At 43.2% G+C, this 26,954-nt stretch overlaps 1 protein-coding gene across 10 annotated transcripts in view; it reads right to left on the bottom strand.

The window, feature by feature from the left end:
* FHOD3 (formin homology 2 domain containing 3) overlaps positions 1-26,954 on the bottom strand; it is a 1,229,746-nt gene that overhangs the window by 24,038 nt on the left and 1,178,754 nt on the right. For 6 of the 10 annotated variants that reach the window (XM_085606822.1, XM_085606823.1, XM_085606825.1 and 3 more), the window contains 2 exons: positions 20,083-20,106; positions 32-227 (listed from right to left, as the gene is read on the bottom strand). In XM_085606822.1, the coding sequence (XP_085462948.1) occupies positions 32-227; positions 20,083-20,106 (220 nt within the window). The remainder of the gene's footprint in view (positions 1-31; positions 228-20,082; positions 20,107-26,954) is intronic. The other 4 variants (XM_085606824.1, XM_085606829.1, XM_085606830.1 and 1 more) reach the window with 1 other exon arrangement.

Below are 26,954 nucleotides of genomic sequence, written 5' to 3'. Positions count from 1 at the left end.
ATAGGCACAGAGCAGTAATCGTTCCCCTTACCTCTGCTGGCTCTGCTTCGTGAGCGAACTCCTAGCACTGTCGGGCTGTCCCCGCTTGAGGATGTCGTCTTCAGTACTGCCTTCATGTTCTCATGCTCAGCAGCATCTTCAGCGTACTGCAGGCCCTGCTGTGGTAGCTGAGGTTGAGTGTCATTTGGGGGCTGAGGACTAGTGGAGCTACTTGAGAACTTTCCACTCTGAAAAAATATATTATTTTATTTTTTCAAATTATACTTAATGAGCATGTGTTTCCTTTATTAGATCCAATAGGAATCAATGAAAGGTGTGCTTATATGCCATCTATCTGTATATATCAAGGACAATCATTTCTCAGCACGAAGGCAGAACATGCAAGGGCAAATGATATTAGTACAATGAGATAATGCCAAACACTGTTTTAAAGGCAAACTGACATTGAACCGACAGAGGAAAATCGCCTTTCAAAAAGTGCAAACTAGGTTCATAATTCAGCATCTCTTAGTAGTATTCACAAACTTATTGAATCTAAATCAATTACGAGCATAAAGCTAAGTTCCTGATTCACAGACTGAAGAATGGTCTTTCAAATGGGATTTGCTCACATGGCAAATTCACCTCGAAGGTAAATTGTACATGTGAGTAACAGGATTGCCGGCATTCAAAGGAGGGTCCACCAGGAAACACATCCAAAATTGATAGAGCTATGGGAGGACTTCAGAGGAACTGTTTCAGCCAAGGAGGGGGATATTTACAAATGTACACAGGGTGCACTTTGGCTTACAGACATAGTTACTGGGATAGGTGGTAGATACTCATAGATATTGAAAATGGAAATTCTCAAGGAAATATGTGACCCTTTCAAATTTCCAAGGAGCACTTCAGGATTTTTATGAGAACTCGTAAAAAACTGTCAATTTACTGCAAATATAGATATATGACTGCAGGAGTACATTTCTGTTTTTTATTTTGTTTCCCTTAAGTTTTGCTATTGTTCCCTATATTGGGCAGTCACATGGAACAGGAAAAGGTTTTTCTGATGTGCCACAAAGGTATCACATCTTTTATTTCCTGGGAATTATGATTCTGCATTTTATAAGCAGGCAGTTAAAGCGGCTTGGTGGGTCCTATCATTGTGTTTTCGCAAATACATTTATTTTCTTTAGCACAGTCATGAAGCACCCTAATTTTACTCTGGCAAACAGTTAACGATTTTCATTTTGGAAATATATTTTAAAACAGTCTGAGCAGTTGCGGCCGGTATTAATCACGGGGATTCATGCGGAGAGGGGAGTGGGGGTAAATGTAATAATTTTTATTTTTTAAACGTACCTGTCCCCCTTTTTCACAGCTCTGGCTCCGGCTTTCCTCTCTCGCCTCCGGCAGGAACAGAAAGCAGGCAGCCTCTGTCCCTTCCCCTAAGCCAGTCACAATGCTGCAATGGCAGCGTTGTGATTGGTTTGGATGCCACCCAGCCAGGCGTCTATGGGGAGGCCATTTTCTCCGTGTAGGCTGCTTTGCAGCCTGCATGGAGAATGGGCAGAGTGCGCATGACAGGTGGGCATCCCCAGAGGGCCGACCAAACCAGTCATGCTCACTCACGAGTGGGCACAGCACTCCTCCCCTGCCCCAGCCCTGCTCGTAGAGCAGCCCCGCCCACAAGCCCGAAACCAAACACTTCTGCTTTCGAAGCAGAAACATAAAATGGCACTTTTACCATTTTTTGTTTCTACTTCTCGCACTGCAAGAAAGCAGTGGGGCGACGCTCCTTGGCCCAAGTGAAGGAGAAGCCCCTGGGTCTGAGCACATTTTCAGCCCAGTGGATTAATGTGTCTGTACATTCACTACTGAAGAGGGATGCTGTGGAAGCAGTGTTAATTGAACACAGTTCAAGACTACAGTGTATGCCAGATGATTTGATGGATTAGTGCAGGCTTCTCCAACGAGTAGCTCATGACCTACTGGTAGCTCTCCAGCTACTTATAAGTACTCTCCTGTGAACACCCCAGCCTACTAAATTAAATGCTTTTGACTGGTTGAATTAATATAAGTATACCAAATTTAAAAAGCATGCATTGGAGAAGAAAATCTGTGTATTTTCAAACTAAAGTGGATATTTTGGAGCTAAATGGTTGAATTTAAAACATGTATTTAAAGCTATTTCATTGAAAAATCATGTGACATTAGAGAGACCTACTATTAATATAATTACCTTGTTGCCAGTGGCATTGCAATCATGGCTAGTATGCATTACCTATGTAGAGGCATTCCACATTGACAAGGTCTTTTTGGCATTACTACTGGCACCCGTACCTACCAAACTGAGGTGATCACTGCTGGCAATCTTGTATATAGTAGCAACTAATGTAGTCTTGTCTCATGTGGTCACTATTACAAAACAAATATTAGTAGCTCAGGATGACTTTCATTGTCCTTAAGTAGCTCTTACTACAGAAAAGGTTGGGGACACCCTGGATTTGTGTCTGTACGCTGATGTAGGATCGATGGTTGGCCTTCTACTTTTAGCGAGGGCACAATCAGCTGAGCAGTGTTAGGCCAAAAGCAAGTATGGACAAAACATGAAGTGAAATATATCTCCTGCATTACCTCTGTGAATCGAGCTAGGGCAGACAGGCCGTATTATGGGCCCGATGTGTCATCCCCCTTCGCAAATCAGGGAGGCCAATGTGCACACCGGGCAATGTGCACACCGACTGCTTTTAGAATGAGAATGCAATTTGTGATGTAACCTTTGTAGTAATGGTTCACATTGCATTCCGTCTATTTTCAAGGGGTTACAAAACAACTTGCCTAAAGACTATTCATTAGTCAGGTCTCAATTCGAGACCCCCTGTAAATGGCTACCAGTGCAGGGGAGGTGATATGTAAAAGGAAAATGGCACGGAGGAATCAATATCTCTCCTTATTTTTTTATTTGTTCATAGGGAACATTTAATTACCCTATCAGTCTTCAAAATTATTAGTCATAATAAAATGTGCATGAAGGTGTCCCTTTCTGCGCATAAACAATCGCCCCTGCAAAGGTGCCTGCGCTAGCGCTAGGTAGCTTTTTAAGCACCAGCGCTTGGGGAAAAGTGGCACATCCCTGCATTTTGAAAATGTCAGAGCACGGCGTTGCCAAATTTGACATTTTCTTGTACATATCCCCCTAAGTTTCTTGTAATCAGTCGTGATAAACCTGTTTCGCTGTAAGAGGCCTCTGTCGAGGAAGCCTGGAATACCACTAGCCTCTCCTACAGGAATCCCCACACATAGACTAGGTAAGCTGGCTCACCTTGTTCAATTAAATTGCTGCATTCTGATTGGCTTCTGGTCTGTCAGTAACTAACTACCTGGGAGTTTCACAGGTGGAAGAGCGTGCCTTCGCTTTCAACTGCTTGTCGTTTTTAGAAAGGGGAGCAGGTATTAAACTGTTCTTCATTCCCACACACCAACAATGCCACTGGTCAGTCTGTGTGAACGGAGGGGGTGTGACACAACCACAATGAATGGCCCTCCCTGCAGCCGAGGAGATGGTTCCTGCAGACCCCTGAACGGAAGGCGCTCAGCATTCCTCCTGTGACTGGCTTATAATTATGACAACACCCTGGCGCGGTGGTGAAAATTGCAAAGTTATGGGGAGTGGCCTTCCTACGAGAAGAAAAGGGCCTATGTTTGCCATTGCAAGCTGGATCTATCTGTTCTGAAGATGCTGGTTAGAACATATTTAAAATGGCGATGCTGGACACCCACTTAAGGCTGTGCCTGGTATATTTAGTTCTCGCCTGACCCAGCGCATGCGCTGGACTGGCGAGACATTTTGTGAGGGCTCCAAAAAGTGCTACCAGGCCAGCCTAGAGCTACAGTTCATGTGCGCGGGCGCGCGCGGCGCGCTTTACCGCGATTGCTTTCACTTTCGAGGCCGCACGGCCACTTTGATTTTCTCCGTGAGGCTTCAATAGATTGCAGCAGTTAAAACAAGCATTGGCATAGCCAATAGGTCTCGCTTTTGAGACCTTATAAGTGTTTAGTTATGCAACTGTTGCATGGCTAAACACTTATAAGGTCCCAAAGGCGAGACCTATTGGCTATGCCAATGCTTGTTTTTAATTGGTGATGGGTACAACGCTCGACCAGGCCTCTTTCCCTTACAATCAGTTTCAGCTCTGTCGGAGGTTTACTCACAGTTCTTGAAAGTGAGAACAGCAACAACAGGTGTGCTCGTTCACAGCATTTTGCAATCTGCTTTTCTGCTGTTTGCTATCTCTGTTTTATCACTGTAATCAGTCAAATGCGAAGGATAGTTAAGTGGTTAGATGTCCTGACGAGCCATATGTGACATTCAATGACATTAGATGTGTATGAATTGCTTGGCGCTGCTTCTGCTGGTGAAGTCGGCTGGCAAACACTCCTCGACGATGATGGAAACATGGCTCACTTTTAGTAGAGGGGTGTGGGAGAGTGTGGAGCACCTGCAGAAAATAACCCTTTATTCTGGCATACTATTGCAGTGGTATGCTAGCCGCATCCTTGGTTCAACGTGTCGCGTAGCTGCACATAATAATCAAGATATACATAATAATATCTATACACAATTACATTTTCAAACTGCTTGAAAAACAATCCAAAAGTGCCACAGTGCATGACTCCCACTGGCTCGATTTAGGCCGAAAATTGCAGGCAAAATCATGCAAGCTTCATCGTAAAAATGAATTCCAGAACAGCCTTTGAAATAACGCAAAGTACTTTTAATTGTGCATAACACTGTTAACGTCACCTCCAGGCAGTACACAAAGAGAGACGAGGGAACCTGATGCCAGGACAAGCTACGACTTAGAATACCATGGAACAAAAGCCATCACAGTGCATTCCAGAAGCATGCTAAAATGGAAACGTTAGGGCATCAGTTTACCTGTTATGGAAGACATCAAAAAGTGAGGCCGGCGTCACTGCTGTACTTTGAAACGGACTCAGTGAAGCTGATGTCCTTGTGGGATCTAAACATTCCTGTTTAGATACCTGAATTTGAGAAAACAAACAAAAGTGCTACCCGGCCGCACCAATTTCAGCAGGTGTGCTTAATAAATGGCACCACCCTGCTTTCCCTTTAAACTAATGGAGGCGGCTCCCAGCATAAGGTGCTGCAAACACTGCTATAAAAAACATAAAGAAACATAACATAACAACAACAGGTTAGAGATGACACCGGAAGTCCTAACAGTTATATATATATCTGGTTGTATGACAACACTTTGAACGTTGAGAATGTTGGCCTGTAAAATACCACTGCAACAAAGTCGCCTACCACTACTTCTTAAAGAACAAAGGCTCCCCCTATTAATTTTTCATTGGTAATATATCCAACAAGTTATAAACAAACCTCATTTGACCACAGAAATGATTAGGATTTTTGGTTTATTCAATATCAAAAATATACGAACAATATATGAGTATGTACAATGTATTTAGTACTTGAGGGCATTCCAGATAGTGAGTAGGCCACAGCTTAAAAAAGCCCTAATGAGTTAAACAATTACTCGTTTCTCACAGTACAAAATAGAACCATAAAGATACTGAACACACTACGGCAGGGAGAAATGAAAAGGAAAGAAGCAAATCAAAAATGTCACAGGGTTATACAAAGGAATGCAAAAACATTTAAGCAGACAAACAAGATAACAAATAACACAAAAAAGTGCTTCAGTTCAGTAGATTGACACACTAAGTGCTTAGTGTGTCAATCTACTGAACTGAAGCTCTCATATATTGTTCGTATATTTTTGATATTGAATAAACCAAAAATCCTAATAATTTCTGTGGTCAAATGAGGTTTGTTTATAACTTGTTTGGATATATTACCAATGAAAAATTAATAGGGGGAGCCTTTGTTGTTCTTTAATTAGTATCTCCCCTGCTCCTCTCCCCCTTACATTCTGTCTTCAGGGGCCCTCTTAAGTTTAGTTTTGCCTACCACTACTTCATCATGATGAGGATACATTTACTATTCATAACGCCGCGTCAACATACCAGGTAAGGTCGAAGAACTGGATGCATTGCTTCTATCAGGCAATATAATGCATGCATTATAGTGATGGTATACCACGCATATCCTTTGCTCTACCCCGTCCATAGGACCTTTCCTTCAGAGGTGGCTCCGTAGCTATGGAAGAGGAGCATCGCCCCACTGCTGCTGCCCAGCAGAGACAACAGTGAAAAAGAAAATGATAATAAAATGATTTTATTATTATTTTCTTTTTCACCGTTACCTCTGCTGGGTAACCGAGTTACCGGCGGGGCCGGGCCGTCCTCCTCAGCTTCAGAAGGAGGAGTTGTGGAAACTTTAAAGTGAGCATGACGGTTTTGCAGGCCATTTTAGGCCGACCAAACCATCATGCGTGATTAGCATGTATCCGCCCAGCTGTGTTGTACAGGCGGGTGGAGAAAAGCCACAGGCTCCCAGGAACTGTCTGAGAGGCCAACCAGGCCGCTCAAACCAATCAAAATCGAAATTGCATTCCCAGCATGAGAGCAGGGCTGTTATTGGCATCTGGGAGCCTGCGCAGTGTGCGCCAGTCAGGGTTCGGGAGAGGAGGAAGACACAGGGTCAGATAAGTCGCAATTTATTTATTTATATATTTTTAAAGGTATTTAAGCCCCCCGCCTCACTCTTTACCACCTACCGCTTCGCATCAGGGTCAGCCGCCACTGCTTTCTTTGTACATTTCTCATAGCCTGGTAAAATGATCCACAGCATGTAGGTTTCTGGTGAACGTCAGCTGCTTACTGCCATCTTGTATGACTCAAGCTCTCCATCTGTTTTGGAGGATGCTTGTGGCTACTTTTCTTTCTCGTTCATGCATACATTTTTAGGTGAAGACGACAGGATGTGCTCAGTCAAGTAACTGGCATGTCGGAAGCTACCAGTGTGAGCATGTGAGGAGGCGTGAGTTGCACATGCCTCTTTCACTTGTCTGCCGACCACTGACAAGCAGCTCTGCAAACTAGTATAAGCCATCTGCTTCACTTGCCAGCATGTGGAAATGTGGATTTTCCTGATCAGTTATGTCCCCTATCTTGGACCCCAACGGTTCTATGTGCATGTTACAAACACATGTATGTTCCCTCCAGTTCCAGTTTCGAAGACGCAAACAAATGTGCGTCCACCGTCAACATGTCCTCTGTCAGATCCGCCATTAATGGGCTGGATATTCGATTCCTAAGTATGAAAGGCCACCGACTTTATATGGCTAAGTTACTCCATTTTTACAGTTCAGGCAAAGTAGGCCCGATTCTGCCATTTAATTCTTCCCTGCTCTCTGCCTCTGACAGCTTCAGCTTGAGCTCGCATCTGTATCCATGAACTTTGTCCTACTTCCTGTGCAGCTAACGGTGCCTGCCTCGGCCAGTTTCGCCTGCCTGCCAAGAAGCTGTATTTCACCTTCGAATTATCTACTTTGCTCCTCAGCCGATGCATTCCTGTCTAGTAGTTTAGGTAAACATTTCCTTTAGCTCCCGAGCAAAGGGCCCGGCCTCTCTGTCCTCATGCAAGTAATTCATAGCCCAGTTGCCATGGAAAGTTTTTCTGCCTCTTGCATCTCATATAGACACTTAGACGCTTGTGCACGCACTCACAGTCAGTATAGAATAGATTTTGTCCGAGAGCCCTTCCCTTGTGGATAACATAGTTCTTTAAACATAGGATGTTAGATATGATTTGGGATTAGGTTGACTTGACCCCCCAGACTTTTTGTCTCCACATGTAGAGCTAAATGTCAAGTCCTCTTCTCCCCCTAGTTGCACGTCAATTACACGTCATGCCGCTGCGCGCGCATCTCTGCCAAGTATTATCTTATAGATCCACCTATGTATGACATCATAACCAATCATGTCTCTTTTTACTCCTTATTACGCCCACTTTCGATTACGCATTTACAGTATCGTTTCTCTTATCAATTGTTACGCCTTCTACATTTGTTTCATTGTAATGTATGTCCTATAAAAGCAATTTCTTGTCAATAAAGTATCGTACTTCACTTCCTGAACCCTCGTGGTGACGGAACCTGAAGGCCGCCACTCGAGTCGGCCATTTTGGAATAAAGCCCATTCAGAAACCTCTTATACCACGGATTCTGCCTCTTATTATTCTGAGCTATTTTATTTAAGATGTCGTATGAAATTCAGTCCAGGTAATATTTTATTTACCACATAATGGCGCCCGAATAGGGACACTTTCTCATCTCACGCGCCGGCGGTGCGTTGCAGGCCCGGTCTCCTGCCACAGCTGGACGGACCATAACGCGTACCAGCAGGATTTCCTGTAGCTCCCTCCGGTCACGCGGGGGCGACTGAGGCTGCGATCAACCCAGACGAGGCGGTGAGAAGTGCGAAGTATCCCGACCAGAGCCTAGCTGAGAGAGCAAGATCCGAGGTATACAGAGGCCCACCAGGTTTTCGAAGTCCCGATGTCCAGAGGGTCCGATGTCCGCAGTCGAGTCCAGTCCATTCTCTGAGGCCTTTCGTTTTGAGCTACCCGGTGAGTACCATCACGGGGGAGGCGTGCTGACGCACACATAGGTTGTGCCGGTCAAGACGGATTTGAGTACACAAATCCGGTCTACACTGTTTAGCAGTGTATATGTACTGTTTAGCAGTATATCAAGTATTCCGAAGTATCTAGTTATTGTCAAGAATTCTGCTTGGTGATTAGTTATGCAGACTATCATCATTGTTGGTCATTTTTAAAGGTTAAAATGTTTAATGTTTAATGTTTAATGTGTTAAAATGTCCTGCATATTGTGGTATGAATGATTGTCCATTGTTCATTGTTCATTATTGTGTTTTTTCGTATTAAGTGTGTTCAAGATTAAGTATCAGATCAGTTGTCAATATGCCGCTCTTTTCGAAGTTAAGACAGATCACTACTAGAAAAGGGGTGCTTGAAGAGGCAGTTCCTATTCCTCCTAGGGACACTCCAGGGCACTTTATGTATCACAAGCATGGCTTAGACGCCATATTATTCCTTGATCTATGGGTAGACTACACCAAAGAGTTACCAGAAAGTCAGAGATGGCCCGTCGCTGGGACCTGGGATGCAGAATGTATCATGAAAGTAGAAGAAGAGTTGTGGAAGAGGAAAGCTAGACAGTCACAGAAAGATGCTGTTGAGTTATGGCGTAAAGAATCGCATAGGCGCACCGAAAAAGCGCTAAGACAGGAAGAGAGAAGTAAAGAAAGTGCAAATAAGATTCGAGAGAATCTGTTGATTGAAGAAGGTACACGAGTACAAGCAGAACAAACAGAGAGACAAAGAAATGCCCTTATAAAAGGAATGTATCCCCTTCTGGCCGAAGGATTGCCGAAAGCTACTACGGCCATACCGAAAGACTTGCCACCCCCATTGTTTCCGATAAAAGTACATCCTAAAGGACATCCCAGAACCGCAGAAGATATTTTTCTTTCCTCCTATCTAGATGACGCAGCTCCAGAGTATGCTAACCCCGCACCACATAGACCGTCTGCTGGGGGGGTTCCACGTCAAGATCAGGTATCTGTCCCTGTGCCTCAGCAAGCTCCGACACAAGTCACGACACAAGCTTCGGCAAGCACATCTGTTTCCGCATCTGTCCCCGCAACTGATTCTACAGCTGTGTCCACACCTGTAGTGGCTGTAGCACGTTCAACGAATCCTTTCACGTCCGGCACCCTAGAGGGGGCTACGGGAGGTGCTACTAGCATTCATTCCACGCCACCCCGAGTGAGTAAATTTACTTTCCAAGAATCAGTACATGCACGTACGCCCAAACTTATAAATACCCGTATGCTTAAGGATCTTATGATAGATTGTAGATATGATCCGGTGCCCGGTAAAGAGGACGAAATGGTTCTAGCATCATTACGTGTTAGACGAGCTGCATCGTTTTTAGGGAAGCTACCAGGAATGGCTATGCATTTAGATAGCATATATCATTTTGTTCAAACAGGGAAAGATCCTGAATGCATTAACAGAGCTATGGAATATCAGAAAGTAGAGATACAGGGAGAATTGTTACGTTTTCTTGTAAATTGTGTGATCAGAAATCAAGACCGACCGGGGGTAGACCCGGAAATAATGCAAACTCTTACTAAATGGAGTCAGAATATATCAGACGGAAGACATGATAAACAAGGAAGTATAGTAGCCATGTGCCGAAAAATTAGGAAAGAAGTAGAACGTATACATGAAGAAAGATTGAAAACAGACGAGTTCGAGCAAGATGAAGCGTCCGAATCAGGGGATTCTGTAAGACAGCCAGACACCATAGCCTATGTAGGTAGAGGAAGAACCTGTAATAATACTAGATGTTTTTCTGATCCAATACACTCTGTATGTCCGAACAATAGCAGAACGTATCCGACGCCTATAATAAATCTGAAGTCTCCTGAACATTTGTTTCAAGCCGCAGATAAAATACTCCGAGAACGAAGGGGTTACCACCTCCTCGATTCTATGGATGAGCAAGAATTAGCTAGGTCAGCTGTTCATTGGATTGACAGTCCTGGAAAATATGGTGATGTGACAGTCGCACACACGTTTTTAAACCTCAGCCCAGATGAACAACGTTTAGCTGGAATCTATATGATTCAGCAACTTCTTATATTATATAAGAGCCAACATGCTGATCCTGGTCCCTTACCTGATATATTAACTGAACTACTCGCGAATAGATGGAGAGGTTCTAGTAACAAGTTAATTAAAGAAATACTAATGTCACGTAAACAGTACGTTCTTTTTGTAAGCCCAGATCCTTTCTCGATCCCCAACAAGGAAGGAACACCGTACTACATGGATAGACAGAATCCCTTACGAGAAGTGCACCCAATAAAGGGCGAAGACAATCATTTTCACCGTGTATTTGTATACACACCCATAACAAAAATCGAATTGTTAGAAATGAAGAAAGTAGTACCCAGTCATGACAAAGACCCAGCGGGTTTTCACCGAGAAATTAAAGACATGTTACTGATGGGAGAGTACACCTATCCTGATATTATGACGATATTAAAGGTGCTAATGCCTGCTGGCATTTATGAAAAACTGAAAGAAAAAGAGTGGGAAGTGGGAGACCAAAAGATAGACTGGACAGCATTAGAAGCAGAAGAGAAGGCCCGAACTGCAGGTTCAGGACTCGGGGATAAAGTTAAAGCATTACCAGGTTTATTAGTACAGGTACTGCCACGTTTATTAACTACGAAAAAGGAAGATTGGGGTGCAATCTCAGCCTGTAAACAAAAGCATGATGAAGACACAAGTGATTATTATGCCCGATTTGAAAAATGCTTTGGTATAAATAGTGGTATAAAAGCAAGTAGTGAATCATATCCACATTTATTTGTGACAAAACTAGTGGAAAATGCCTTGCCCCCAGTGAAGAATAGAATATTGAAATTCGAGAGTACCTGGCAAAGTAACACTCCGTCACAAATGCTACAAATGTTACAGTATCATCACAATAGAATTAGGGATGAACAAGAACACGAACAAAGACGTATGAAGGATACTAAAATGAAAATGCTAGTTTCCCAGACAGTACCAGCGGATGGTCACAAAAAGGGTGTGACACATTCCGGAGATTCAGCAGTTCCTGTAAAAGGAACCTGCAATTACTGTAAACAACTAGGCCATTATGTACACGATTGTCAAGTCCTGAAGCGTAATATAGCCATAGGTATTGCAAAAGAAAGACCACGACTAGTCAGACAGGATCAGAATGAACAAGGAGCTACGCAGCATGGACAGTCCATGCCAGCTCAGCAACAGTCTATGCCAGCCTCACAACAGCCCATACAGTTTGTGCCAGCTGCACCACCGTTGCCTGCTGCTGCCACACAAACTACAACACGACAACTGTATCAGACCGCGCAGTACGAATATCCTGAATATCAACGTTACACATGAACCAGCCTAGAGAGGGAAGTTGACTTACCCCTTATTGAGATCCCAGTAGATCAAGAAGGACCTTATGTACATAGTGAATTGTTAGGTCAAGACAGAAAATTTTTACTTGATACAGGGGCAAGTCGAACAACAATAAAACGTAGTGAAGTTCCAGGGGCACCCCTCTCAGGCTCTCAAAATGTTTCCCTTGGTTTTTCAGGAAAGCCTATTGTTAATGAAGTATCACAGCCACTTCCACTTACGATTGGTCCCTTGACACGAACTACTGATTTATTGCTTACTAAATCATGTCCAGAAAACTTGTTAGGTATAAAGACATTGAAAGCCCTAGGGGCTATTATCTGTTGTTCTCCGGAAGGAGTAAGATTGTTTTTACGTGATTTTAAAGGTCATTATGTATCCAGAGACATGGATCCCCGACTACAGACTTTACCCGCACATCTATGGGCACAAGGCCCTACTGATGTTGGTTGCATGAACATTACACCATATCGAGTCACATTAAAGGCAGGAGTGGTACTCCCACGAATGCGACAATACAAGTTACCGCAAGATGCTGTAGTGGCTTTACTGAAAATCATTGACGAGCTTGTTGCCCAAGGAGTGGTTGTGGAAACCGACTCCAATGTATGTAATTCACCGATCATTCCGATTCTTAAACGAACTGATCCTACGGCCCCGCCAGTATATCGATTGGTTATTGATTTGCGCGAATTAAATAAGTGCATTGTGCCACAATTTCCTGTGGTCCCCGATATCTCGTCATTACTGACAGCTATTGATTCTCAAGCCACATTCTTTACAGTAATTGATCTCAAGAATGCCTTTTTCAGCGTCCCCATAGATCCGGAAAGCCAATATCTGTTCGGATTTAGTTTAAATGGACGAAGCTTTAAATTCACCCGCGCTCCTCAAGGATTTACAGAAAGTCCCAGCATCTATAGCCAAGCACTGAAACGAGAACTTGACAGTATACACATGCCAGTTAACACTACACTGCTTCAATATGTCGATGATCTGCTGATCACCGCCCGAAGCGAACCCGAATGTGAAAAAGCATCACTGACCGTTTTACGATTCCTAGCCGAAAAGGGGCACAAGGTATCCCCTTCTAAGCTGCAATTCTGTGTCCAGCGAGTTATTTATCTTGGTCACTCGCTGTCCAAGGAGGGAAGGCAGCTTACACCCGATCGCATCCAGTTAATTGCTAACATGCCAATACCCAAGACACAAAAGGAGGTGCGGGCTTTTATAGGCCTCACTTCATATTGTAGGCAGTGGATCCCTCAATATGCATTTTTAGCAAAACCACTCATTCAGTTGACAACACAGGAGGCAGCCACATCGACTGTCCTCCCTTGGACGCAGGAACACACACAAGCTTTTGAAAGCTTAAAGAAAGCTCTATGTCAAGCACCTGTTTTAGCGACACCATGTTACAGCAAGCATTTTACACTCTTTGTTACAGAACGTGAAGGTACTGCCTTGTCAGTGCTCACTCAGGAACAAGCAGGATCACGCAAGCCATGTGCTTATTTTTCCAGTACATTAGATCCCGTAGCTCAGGCTTTGCCTGCGTGCCTGAAATCAGTGGCAGCAACAGCTTTAGCAATCAGACAAAGCGATGCCATAGTGTTAGGACATCCATTGACAGTACAAGTACCACACGCAGTAGAGGTTCTTGTGAACCGAACGCAAACACAACACTTGACCGTAGCTAGACTTACAGGGTATGAGTTGACATTGTTTCAGCCACACATAGAAATCAGACGTTGTAATACGTTGAATCCTGCTACACTTTTACCTGTAATAGGAATAGACCCACTAGCTCATGATTGTGTTGAAGTTATTGAAATAAAGACGAAACCCAGACAAGACTTAACAGACGTTCCATTGTTAGATCCAGACCTGACGTTGTATGTAGATGGTTCATGCATGAGAACAAGTACAGGAGATTTAGTGGCCGCGTATGCAGTCACAACAGACACTGAAGTTATTGAAACAAACTGTATAGATACTCTGTCAGCCCAAGCAGCAGAGCTTATTGCTCTAACACAAGCCTGTATTCAAGCCACAAATAAGAAAGTTAACATATACACTGATTCACGTTATGCATTCGGAGTCGTACATGACTTCGGGGTGCTTTGGCGAGAGAGGGGTTATTTAACTTCTCATGGAACCCATATTCAGCACGGGTCCCTCATTCATGCTTTGTTAGACGCAATTCATTTGCCCACTGCTATATCGATTATGAAATGTAAAGCACACACGAAGGTTACTGATATTATTTCTCAAGGCAATGATTTAGCTGACAGAACAGCTAAACAGACTGCTCAGACTCGCACATCCGACATGACAAAGCCAATAGTTCCGACACCAACACAGTGTATGACGATTAAGGATCCCGCACTTGACGTAATTGACATACAGACACATGCCACAGCAGAAGAAATAAAGAAATGGACTGAACTAGGAGGGATCCAGACAGATCAAGGATGGATGACGAAGGAGAAATCTGTATGGTTCCTTCCTGATTCAATGGTCCAAGCGGTCATAACTACGATTCATAGTCCGGCGCATCTAGGAGAGAAAGCTATGCTAGACAGCATTCAACACATTTGGTTCAACAAACATTTACGAGCAGCAGCTAAACAAAAAGTCCGTACCTGTATGATATGTTGTCAGTTTAACCCAGGAAAAAGTGTTCCCGTAGAGCAGGGTGGATTTCAGCCTCCTGATCATCCTTTCGAAGTCCTCCAGATGGATTACATCCAGATGGAACGATGTCGAGGATTCAAATATGTTCTCGTAGTTGTCTGTGCTCTTTCCCGGTGGACTGAAGCATACCCAGTATCAGATTACACTGCCCCGACCACTGCCAAGCAGCTAGTTCGAGAATTCTTCCCACGGTATGGTTTACCACGTGTTGTATATTCAGATAACGGCCAGCCTTTCTCATCCGAATTGATGAAACATGTTTCACTTCTGCTTGGATATCAGTGGAAATTTCATTGTGTCCGACACCCCGAGGCAGCAGGTCTCGTGGAACGACATAATCAAATTTTGAAAATCAGATTGTCTAAAATATGTGAGGAGAAAGGTGTCGACTGGATAGTAGCCTTACCAGTTGCACTATTTTACATGAGAATGGTAGCACACTCTCGAACAGGGCTATCCCCTTATGAGGTGATCTTTGGCAGACCACCGAATATGTGGGGGACGCCTATACCCCGTAAAATAACTGATGTTGACTGTAATATGCTGACAGATTACCTGGCTTCCTTGATGTCTGCACTACAATCTTGTCGTTCACAGGTAGCCGCAGCCTTTCCTGACAACACTGAGGTGAAACCCCATGACATAATCCCTGGCGATTATGTGCTCGTGAGAAACTTCGACCGAAAGACTCAGCTGGAGCCCAGGTGGAAGACACCCAAGCTAGTCCTGCTGACGACAAGGACAGCCGTGAAGATCGAGGGAAGAAAGGGCTGGATCCATTCAAGTCATATCAAGAAATTTCATGGACTTCCTTTGGACATAAATAGCCCACCTCGTGTGTCTTCACCCATTGACTCAAAGCTACCTTTGGCTGAGGCCAGTAGCACAGACCTTTATAAACTGAAACTCAGACCCAGACCCAGGCCGTCGGACGATTTGATTGTTTAAGTCCTCTCCAAGGTGAAGCGGTTGAATCTGTCCCGACATGTATCCCTTAGGTCTGAATCATGAACAATCGAGAACAATGTTGAAACGACATGCTTACTGTAAATTACTGCGTAGCCACTGTATTGTGACTTTATTAATTTTGTTTTTCTTGAGTTTTATAATAATTACTGCAAGTATATTGTTGCATATATATTATCCTGTTTCTAAACGTGTTTTCAATATAACTGATGAACATTCTTTTAGTGACCTACCCCCACATGAGTTGTCCTATAGACTTGCGCTGCGTAATAACACTTTCATTAGTATGTTACATCATTCCCATCAGACTAGTAATGCCACTAATTGTTGGGTGTGTGGCCGACTCCCTCCATATCAGAATAATAAAGGAGTTCTGCCTTTCTTTCCACATCCATTCACACATAATGGTTCCTGTGGAGCATGGTTTAGTTTAATGAATTCTATAGATTCAGACACAGCAGTCTATCAACACCATTGGATATGGGGAAATCTGAACCTAGTTTTATTCAAAATCTGTTACCCTGATAAGGAGGGTCACCCCAGTAGAACAGGAACTGATCTAGAAAATGAAGTATATAGATTAGGTAATTTTACACCTAATCTCATGATTCTGAATGTCGAATCCGAAGTTGAGCTAATTTTGCCCACCATGTCAGTATTTCCAGTTAAGGGTGAATTATGTATAAGAAAAGTTGGTTCCATACATATGGGCCATAGCAAATGCACTACTACAGTAGAATTTAGTGATGAAGGCAAATCTTCATTTAGAGCTTCACGCCACTCCTACTTCATATGTGGTCAGACTGCATATATGGGTCTACCACCAGACTGGGATGGTACCTGTTACATAGCATTCCTTTTGCCACCTGTTTTCCTAGCTCCTCCTGATTATTATCGAAATGTTCATTTAGTACACCATAGAGAGCGGAGAGATCTCCCAGTTGTCGATTATACTGAGACGGCCTGGGACAAGTATGTAGATTTCAATAAAGGTATCTTTCCCTATATAGGTACAATTTCAAATAGTAAGCTGATACGTAGACTAACCAAGACTCTTGAAGCTGTAGTGAATGAAACTATAGCCGCCCTAGGCAATCTGACAGAGGAACAATCGGTGATGAGAATTGTTGTTCTTCAAAATCGGCTTGTCCTTGACGTCATCTTGGCCGATAGGGGCGGAGCTTGTAGGGTCATCGGATCCAGCTGCTGCGTATTCATACCAGAAAATTCGCCATCTGTATATAAAGCTATAACACGCCTTCATAAGATTGTGAGCCAGATACACGAGAATCCAGGCACTTGGACTTGGTCCGGGTGGTTTTGGAGTGTGATATCAGCCTGGGGATGGAGAGTTCTATCCTTCCTAGGTATTGGCCTTCTTATACTATTCAGTTGCTGCTTATGCCTGCAATGTGGACCAGCGATTTGTGGTCTGTGTGCCACATCGTGTATTCCGCATCAGGGTTCACACTCAAAATCCCGGAAGAAGAAAGAAGAAGAAATGATGCTCCATGAGCAAATCGATGGATTAATGATGATTGATGTTTCTTGACGGGCAAGTAGGGGACAAGGAGGGAATGTGGAAATGTGGATTTTCCTGATCAGTTATGTCCCCTATCTTGGACCCCAACGGTTCTATGTGCATGTTACAAACACATGTATGTTCCCTCCAGTTCCAGTTTCGAAGACGCAAACAAATGTGCGTCCACCGTCAACATGTCCTCTGTCAGATCCGCCATTAATGGGCTGGATATTCGATTCCTAAGTATGAAAGGCCACCGACTTTATATGGCTAAGTTACTCCATTTTTACAGTTCAGGCAAAGTAGGCCCGATTCTGCCATTTAATTCTTCCCTGCTCTCTGCCTCTGACAGCTTCAGCTTGAGCTCGCATCTGTATCCATGAACTTTGTCCTACTTCCTGTGCAGCTAACGGTGCCTGCCTCGGCCAGTTTCGCCTGCCTGCCAAGAAGCTGTATTTCACCTTCGAATTATCTACTTTGCTCCTCAGCCGATGCATTCCTGTCTAGTAGTTTAGGTAAACATTTCCTTTAGCTCCCGAGCAAAGGGCCCGGCCTCTCTGTCCTCATGCAAGTAATTCATAGCCCAGTTGCCATGGAAAGTTTTTCTGCCTCTTGCATCTCATATAGACACTTAGACGCTTGTGCACGCACTCACAGTCAGTATAGAATAGATTTTGTCCGAGAGCCCTTCCCTTGTGGATAACATAGTTCTTTAAACATAGGATGTTAGATATGATTTGGGATTAGGTTGACTTGACCCCCCAGACTTTTTGTCTCCACATGTAGAGCTAAATGTCAAGTCCCCTTCTCCCCCTAGTTGCACGTCAATTACACGTCATGCCGCTGCGCGCGCATCTCTGCCAAGTATTATCTTATAGATCCACCTATGTATGACATCATAACCAATCATGTCTCTTTTTACTCCTTATTACGCCCACTTTCGATTACGCATTTACAGTATCGTTTCTCTTATCAATTGTTACGCCTTCTACATTTGTTTCATTGTAATGTATGTCCTATAAAAGCAATTTCTTGTCAATAAAGTATCGTACTTCACTTCCTGAACCCTCGTGGTGACGGAACCTGAAGGCCGCCACTCGAGTCGGCCATTTTGGAATAAAGCCCATTCAGAAACCTCTTATACCACGGATTCTGCCTCTTATTATTCTGAGCTATTTTATTTAAGATGTCGTATGAAATTCAGTCCAGGTAATATTTTATTTACCACAAGCTAGTGGTTTCTGGGGTCTGTAACTCATTAGGGACTGGCAGCTGGGTAAGGGAAAGGAACCACTTCTGGAAATGGTCATGGACAAAAGGCAGTGCCTTTGTACGGGCTGATGGAACAGGTGTTGCCTAAAGAAATGAGACACATCACACAACCACCTCCACTACACTTTATGTCTCAGTTACGGAATTTCATGCAGTGAGTCAGGTTATTTGAGGGTTCACTCCTACTAGATCAGATACACCACATCGGTGAGTCACAAGACCGCTAGCACTACATCATGGGGCTTTAAACAGATAGACGATAAAGAAGTGTAAGGGTTATGCAAGTTAATGGTAAGAGGGTTAACTAGTTACAAAGAAGGTAATGGTAACTAAGTTAAATTTAAAAAGAGGGTTAGTCACGACTACCCTTAGATGATGCAATATACCACGATGTAGAGATTCCAATATTGTTACCTACCATGTAGTGGATCTCAATATAGTGACGTGCATTACAACTTTATTCGAGTACAGTAGCTGGTTTGCCCCAAAACTGTGTGTTGTCAATTAGTTGCAGTCCAACACAGGTTCAAGAAAGATATATGAATTCAACACTGGGGAATACGCCCTATTGCTGTACAGTGTATCTAACTCAATAATTTTCCCATGCTGAATCATGGGGATAACTTGTATCCCTCTCAGGAAAACCTGGAACACAGTTGCAGCCACTGTGCTACCTGACTCTTAATGTGGCAAAAGGCCCTGTAGAGAATCTTTATTCCTTATAGGTAGCAGACCAATGACACACAACTAAAGTGTGACCAGAAACCACGTGTTCTCCGTGACCCGTGAAACCTAACTCAAGATTGGGATCAGCAGAAAAACAGTGCTTGACCATCTAATGGGGCAAAGAATATATAGGTATATCTGTGACTCTTAAGAGTCATTCTTTTTTTAAAAATGTGTTGTCTTTACAGATTGTGACTACAAAAAAGACAAACGTTTAGCCCGCTGGAGGAGTTGTGAAGTCATTAAACATTCAAATGTGTTGCTGAAACGATCCAGTATTGTGTTCATGAAAATTTGTACCGCAAGGAATGAGTTCATTACATTATTCCAGGCTATGCATTATGAGGGAGAGCACTCATTATATTATTGTAACTATGCATTAAGAGAACATAAACGGAATATTTTGAAAAAACCATTGATAGATTCATATATAATTGGCAAATCCAACAAACTGATCCCTTATGAACTACAACAACATAAGAATATTCACAGAATCTTAGTATTTCGGACATGTCTTTGTTACTTTTAGCTTGTTAGTTTTAATCAACAAATTGCCAGCTCGTGCAGTACAGTCACAACAAACACCATAGCCATTTGATAATGCTAACTCTGCTGCGGGTGCTGCAAACAAGTTCTCTGATTACCAGTGGGTTTCGCCACTAGAGTGATTCCAGCTAGAAAGGTTCACAGTCGCAGTCCCAGACCAATGCTAATGATTAGTCAAAGAACATGCAGCGGGCAACTGTATGAGCAAATCTGGCAGACACTTCGTTATTTTGGAAAACACCATTGTTTATGCACAGAAATCCATGACTGATGAACTTGCCATCCTTTTTCACTAGAGAACTGCGGCACTCACCACACACCTAAGCACTCGGGTTAGAGGAACACAGCACACGGGTTCAAAGAGCATTAATGATCATTTTAGTATCCATACCTCAAAATCATCTTCATCATCAGTCTACCATTGGGAAGAATAGGCAGGGAAAAGAATGAAAAGAATGAGGCGTAGGAATTACTGCAAGGGAAAAGTATAAGTCAAAGCAAAGTATTTATGCACAGAGAAGAGGGGAAGGGACAAGTTTCAGATTTTTAAAGAAGGCTTTTCAGAAGGAGTTAGCTTAGGGTTCAGGAACACATTGTTAATGTCTTTCCTTTCACGAGGGCAGCACAGGGATTGTAAACATCCTTCATGCAGACCCCTGCAGGCCATTTCCAGAGGGTTTCAGGCACAGCTCTGAAACAGCTAATATGTCTTTGCTTCATAGCCCATGTTTTCTATGTTATCTTCCAATCTTACTTGATAATCTTCTGTTTAAATAACTAACACAATAGGTTTAACCTCCTATTATCCCATAGATTTACTGGCAGAAAGGAATCCAGCTATATGACAAACCCATTGTTGCCCAGCCTCTTGTAATGCATGAATATACACTGTTTATACATTTCACTGTACCTGCCCGTGCGTATTAGAGGCTTCAGCAAATCCCTCTAGAGCCCCTTGTAAGGACAAATCAACGAAACTGGCACTTGATTATCTTGCTCAACTAGGTTTTCAACAAATGATCTCTTTTGTATACTGTCTGGCCCAATGACTTTTCAGTGGGAGGTTTAGTGATGCATAAAGTGGGCTGGTGACTTCCCAGTAGTAAAAACCCTGTAATGGGTTTTCTTTTTATTGGCTGTGGGATCCCTTTTCTTTAACCCCTCGATGCTCTGTTTTTCTGTACCTATCTTCCCTGAAACTCTTTTGTTCATTCGGGGCAGAGTAGCAATACATGTAGGGTGAATGTGGACACTTGGTGCAGTCCTAGGACTGGGCAGTGGTCAGAACTAATGCTGCAATTTACTTTTGTGGCCCTTGTCTATGATGTGACACTTTCTTTCTTGCTTATCTTTTTTAAGGATAGATACTCCCCCCAAACTCCTTGACACTTTCACTTACCTTTTTCTTAAATTGTAGGATTTTGGGAGTCATGATGATAATGAGTTTACCGGCAGCAAGTTGCAAAAGTCATGAAAACTGCATACCGCTTCCGAGACCTTGTCTAGCATATATTCTACACTACCTGTGTACTGCTCCATTTCTCTTATATATACCTTGGTAAAGAAAGGGCATCATCAGACTTCCTCATAATCTATGACGCAACATGTGAAATGGACTTTGAAACCCATCAAGCAACTGAAAGAGGAAAAGAAGCATTTTTATGTTCAAATTATGACATCACACTGCACCCCTAATTATTTTTGTTAAGTTATGTAACAATGAACTTCTAGAGCGCATGTTCACCAAAAAGGTTTAATGGCACTGAAGGCACAGAAGCAGAGTGAAGAGGCATTAATCGTGGGCTTGTCTAACGAGCCAGGTTTTTAACAAGGTTCTAAAGCACTTTTAGGATGTCGTGGCTCTGATGTTATAGGGGAAAGAGTTCCAAACACCGGGAGCGAACACAGCAAAGGTGGATCTACCCAATCTCTTCCTGTAAAATTAGGGGACCTATAAGAGATTGTGGTGTGCTGATCTAAGATTGTGCTTAGAGATGTAATTCCGAATTCTGGAGGCCACAAAGGTAGGGCTTTTGCCATGGCGGATTTTGAAAATAGTACATTCAGTTCTCTGTGTGACTGGGAGTCAATGTAATTTCTTAAACAGGGGTTCAATATGGCAGTGTCTAGGTAGGTGCTATACCAGTCTGGCTGCTTGATTATGGTCAACCTGAGCACTGACACAGTCAATTTGCAACCTGACAAGGGCAATTACAATCTGGATGATGGCCTCAAAAGTAAAAGAAAATCCAGATTTTTTTTAATTTTACAAAGCTGAAAGAAACAGAACAAGGTCACAGCTCCAATCAGAGGCTTCATTGATAGATCTTAGTCAGCTAGTATACCGAGGCTCTTGACCGCTATTTTTGAAATGGGAGGGGTACCCAGCTCCTGTGGACAGAAGGATGGACTCCAACAATGCAGTTAATTTTTGACTATCACCACCTTGTTTTGTCCAAATTCAGTTTCAGTTTCAATTGTTTACAGTACAGCATACCAGTGCTAAGTTCTTCCAGCCTTCATAATAAGATGTAGGGACACACTCAAATATTTATTTATCATAATTTTACAGAATGTAGGAGCAGCAATTGATACACTATGAATTTGTGAGCTAGTCACATTTAGGAAGCGAAGGTGAATGAGTTTTGACATTTTAGCCAATGGACTTAATTGACACTCTGCATCTAAAAGGGATTTCTACAGTGACATCATGGTTAGTGGTTTTCATTCTGAAACTGGGCTGCGTGCACCCAGCAATTACCTGACCTAGTTGAAGCATCTTCTCAACAGTACCTAAGGGTACGGTTGGCAACCGCAACTCGCAGCACACCCGTCCCTTCCAGGTCATCCAGAGTTTCAGAAAAGACATTGAACATTCCACACATCTTCCATCCTCTGTGCTAATAACCCTATTTATACCGTAATTCCATATCTGCAAACAAATATCTCTTTTGCCAGTCTATCTTCAATCTGTCTCATACGCTCTACTCCACACTTACTTTCCTCTGTCTGATCCTTTCTTTCTTAACTTCTTAGGATCAGCTTCACCCTATTGTACCCCTTTTCTCTCTACTTCTATATTCTTAGGCTCTCCCTATCTATTAGGACCTCAATCTTAAGTAATTTGCACTGCACTGGGTCAATGCCATCTTATGTTGCATTTCAGTAGCCAAGCTATTTAGTGGGCTAAGGGAAAAATAGACTGGTGTGCCTTGGTACATATAGAGCACATTGGGAAGTTGTGTAGGAGTGTATGTTTTGAATAAGTTCCTATGCATTTCTGTTTAAAGTGCATCCCAGCAGAGAGGCAGATTTATCAATCTTTCATGCAGCTCAACAGTGCAAGCCAACTTTCAAGAGGGAATCTGGCTGCACTTCCCTCCCACAGCAGCACCAAGCATCCATCTTGAATGGTCTGGTGCTTTGTTCCCTGTAACAGAGTCAGACTGTCTAACTATGCATACGGTGCTGGGGTCTGCAATAGGGAACACCATGGTTCCTCCTCGAGTCATCACGAGGTTCCCACATGGGTGTGGACCGGAGAGCAAAATATATGCTGCTTTTTTGATGGTCTACATTATGCACCTGCCAGGGTGCCAGCCAAGCTAATGTTCCCAAACGGGAATGTGCGCTGGGCCAAAGGAGTTTTAATGGTTCACATTGACTTGCGTATGCATTTTGGCAGGCATGTTGGAAGTTGCTGCGGGGCCCTGGTCATCACAGCGAAGCAGGACCCTTACCTGTTTGAAAGTTTAATTTAAATGTCCTTTAGTGAAATAGAACAGGTGCCAGATCCAGCATCTGGCACCGCCTAGTGGTTGTTAGCTGCCCGCCATTAATAAGTAAGGTAGCCTTGCAGTAAAATCTATAAATAAATGTGTCACAGGGCATATGGAATAATGACCCCCATGTCCGCCCCTTCGGAAGGGCCTGCATTCTGAATGTAGAGGTGATAAATAGTGCCTGTGCATCAGGCACATTGAGCATCTAATGTCAAAGTGAGTGAACTGCACTAGTGAGTGCTCTTTCCTGAGGTGCCACAGCGACACATATCAGCTCACAAAATATGTGTCCCATACATTTGCACCTGACGTGAAGTATGTTGAAACTTAAGAGTATATTGCCAATTCAAAACCATCGCCCCTTTCACTGTATATTAATCTTTGCACAGTTTATGTGATTTCACATTTTTTATTATTTCATAAACAGTATAAACATAATAGTATAAACACAGTGTTATTTTTTAACGCCTTTTGTGCTCATAACGAGCCCAGCTCGTCATGAGGCACAGTGGAGCTGTGCTCATGACGAGCTGGGCTCGTCATAACGGTCCTGCCACTCCCACGTGTAACTGATTCCCCGCCTGTGCGGGACAATCAATTAGTGGGCGGTGTTGTGACGAGCCCAACTCGTCATGAGCACAGCTCCACTGTGCCTCATGATGAGCTGGGCTCGTCATGAACACAGCGCCGCCGCCCCCCCCCCCCGCGCCGTGGGGGAATTACCCCCGCGGCCAAGGGGTTAATGGTTTTAAATTAATCTCACTGCAATGAAATAAGCTGTTTTCATGCGTTTTTGCACAGTTGCTTTTGAATGTACTTTTATCATTGCAAAGATTTTAATTAATCATGCAATAATGATAATTTCTGTTTAAGAGTATATTCTACAGCACTAAAAATGTAAATAAATCAGATAAGCATGTTAGTGTGTCAATATTAACGTGTCACAAAAAGTTCACAAATTACAATAAAAGTGGGTAGCTCAATCATACTATAGAAATAATTCCTATACATATCTCTGAGTGCATAAGCTCACTGTAAAGAAGGCTGCTGCTGGATGTCTAAAGGATATTTTTTGAGGGAATTAACTTGACTAGATTAAAGGTCACAAAGCTGAAGTGTTTTTAAGGACACCGCTCACTTTAAATTAATATGAATTTTTACTACTGTGCGACTAGGGCATGCTTCTCGTAAATATTCACAAATTTATAGCAGGTAAAGCAGATGCATTTTATGTTGTCTTTTCCTATTAAAAGGCTTTATGTGTTGTGAACATATGGCTGAGTTACTAGAAATTACAATAAAATATTTACCGGAAAACCTCAGGGGGAGTTGGGGGGGGGGGCAGAGAAGACATAACAATAAATGGATTTGTTCAATGCAGAACACCCAGAAGCCCCTGTGAAGTAATACTTAGCACTGGCAAATCCTGTAGGGAGTCCATACAAGACGAAGCTAAACTCGTGCCCCTTAGTGTTTAGTTGAGCAGTCTTTACCCGTGGCCAGAAGGGATTTTGATGGCATTTCTCAATTTTTTTTTGGTTGTTGCTATTTTTAAAATGTTTTCCTGTTTCATTCATCCACTCGTATAGTTCCAATCTCGTGTTCACTGTAGCCTCCTCCGTTTTGTTTCACCACATTGCACCAAAGTTATAAAAAGCCTCTCTCAGAGGATGCACAGACAGGCTGGTCTGGGATGGGTTTATTTACCCATTGACGGCCAGCATTGATCAGGGGTGGAGGGGCGGGGGGATTGTGAGGGTAAATAAAAACATTAATTTAACGTACCTTGCAGCATCCTCCTTGCCACTCTCCTCCTGGTCGCGTCTCTCCTCCTCCCTCCGGCAGCGACAGGAAGCAGCCTGGAAACACCCAGGCTCCCCTGAGCCTATTTCAATCCTGCAATGCAGCGTTGTGACTGGTCTGAGCACCGTGGCATGGGGGCCTGGGCATGTTCTTCAGCCAGGCTGTAATGCAGCCTGGGTGGAGAAGAGGGAAAGTGTGCATGACTGTTATGGTTGGCCCGAGAGGGCCTGCCAAACAGTCACGGTACAGTTGGGAGTTGGGGCAAACCCCTCCTTGGCTGCTATATCAGCCCTGCCTCGCCTCGCAAAGCTGCCTCGCAACAAGATTTTTTTTTTAAAATAACTGAGTTATCATTTCATTTCTTTTTTATACTGCTGAAAAAAAACAAGTGGGGTGACGCTCCTCTGCCTTAGCGGAGGAGCCGCCACTGTTACTACGACAGAACACTTTCAGTACCCTTAGCCAGAGCACAGCCACAGTGAAGGAAAACAACATCTGGAGTTGCAACAGAATCCCCTTCATAAAAGTGTCAGAAAAATCATCTATCGGTCGAGACAGAGGAAAGATGCCAGGTCCCAATTTGTAGCCCTGAGGATGGACAGTGTTAACCAAACCGCATGTGACAGAAAAGAAGATTCCATATGAGGTCATTTGTAATTGCCAACAAAGTAAGGATAAATGTATCGCCAGACACTGACCAAACAGAAGCAAGGGGTAAGGACTAAATATAGACGACGGCGGCGGCTTGTTTGTGCAGGAAATGGAGTTAGATTTCACAGAGATATTATTTGAAAGATGCCTGCCATATTTTCAAAGTGAATTCATTTTCGCTATCTTTTTATCCTTAATCATTTCTCGGAGTGTTATTTACGTAAGGGGAATAATTCCTGGAGGAAGAATCTGGTCTCTGTTTGCACCCCTAGCCACCCATGGTGCATGAAACCTGTCTAATCTCCCTTGCATTTGAAAGGCCATTATGCACATGAAACATCCCGCTAAGCAAATACTCTGTCGCATCACCATCCCAACAGAGGAGGGCCAGCGCCTGACACCAGGGGGCCCAAATTCTATGGTAAAGAAGCAATAATTTATATAGTGGAGGGACTTCATTGAACCCCACTGATTGCTTTTGGTTCAAGCAATAGTTTCCCCACCAAAGTAACTGGCTATTGCCTTGTTTTGAGTATGTGGTGTCATTATAGACTGATTTGAATTTGTGTGTGGCATACTGGAAGGCTTTCTAAAAATGGAATATCTTCAAAATAACAGCCAAGAGATTAAGCAGTTTTGGAGACTGGAGTGTAAGTTATTTGTAGACATTTGGGAACTGAGACAAGGCACGCCTGTGCTGGTTGGTTATTGTTGCGTGACAGTTTCTATTCTGTGTGTGGTCTGACTATGTATGCAATGCTGTTTATGTTTCTGTGCTGATGTGGGTCTCAATTCACAAGTCGTGGTCAAGACGAAAAAACAGTCAAGGTAGAGGGGTCTTTTAGTATCAAAATGTCCATGGCCTACCCCACTCCACACTGCCACTTTCAGTACAGAGATGCGGCAGCTACATATCGCATATCCTGTATGTGCAATACAACCCACAGAGCCTATAGGTGCACACAAGGGAGAGCAACGGTACCTATCAACTATGCATCAGAGGAGGCAAATAAGGAGGAACTTACAC

The sequence above is a fragment of the Triturus cristatus genome, chromosome 5_2 (assembly GCF_964204655.1).
Source record: "Triturus cristatus chromosome 5_2, aTriCri1.1, whole genome shotgun sequence".
Classification (NCBI taxonomy): Eukaryota; Metazoa; Chordata; class Amphibia; order Caudata; family Salamandridae; genus Triturus; species Triturus cristatus.
Note: the sequence above shows the minus strand (reverse complement) of the source record. Positions and strands in the feature narration are given on the sequence as shown.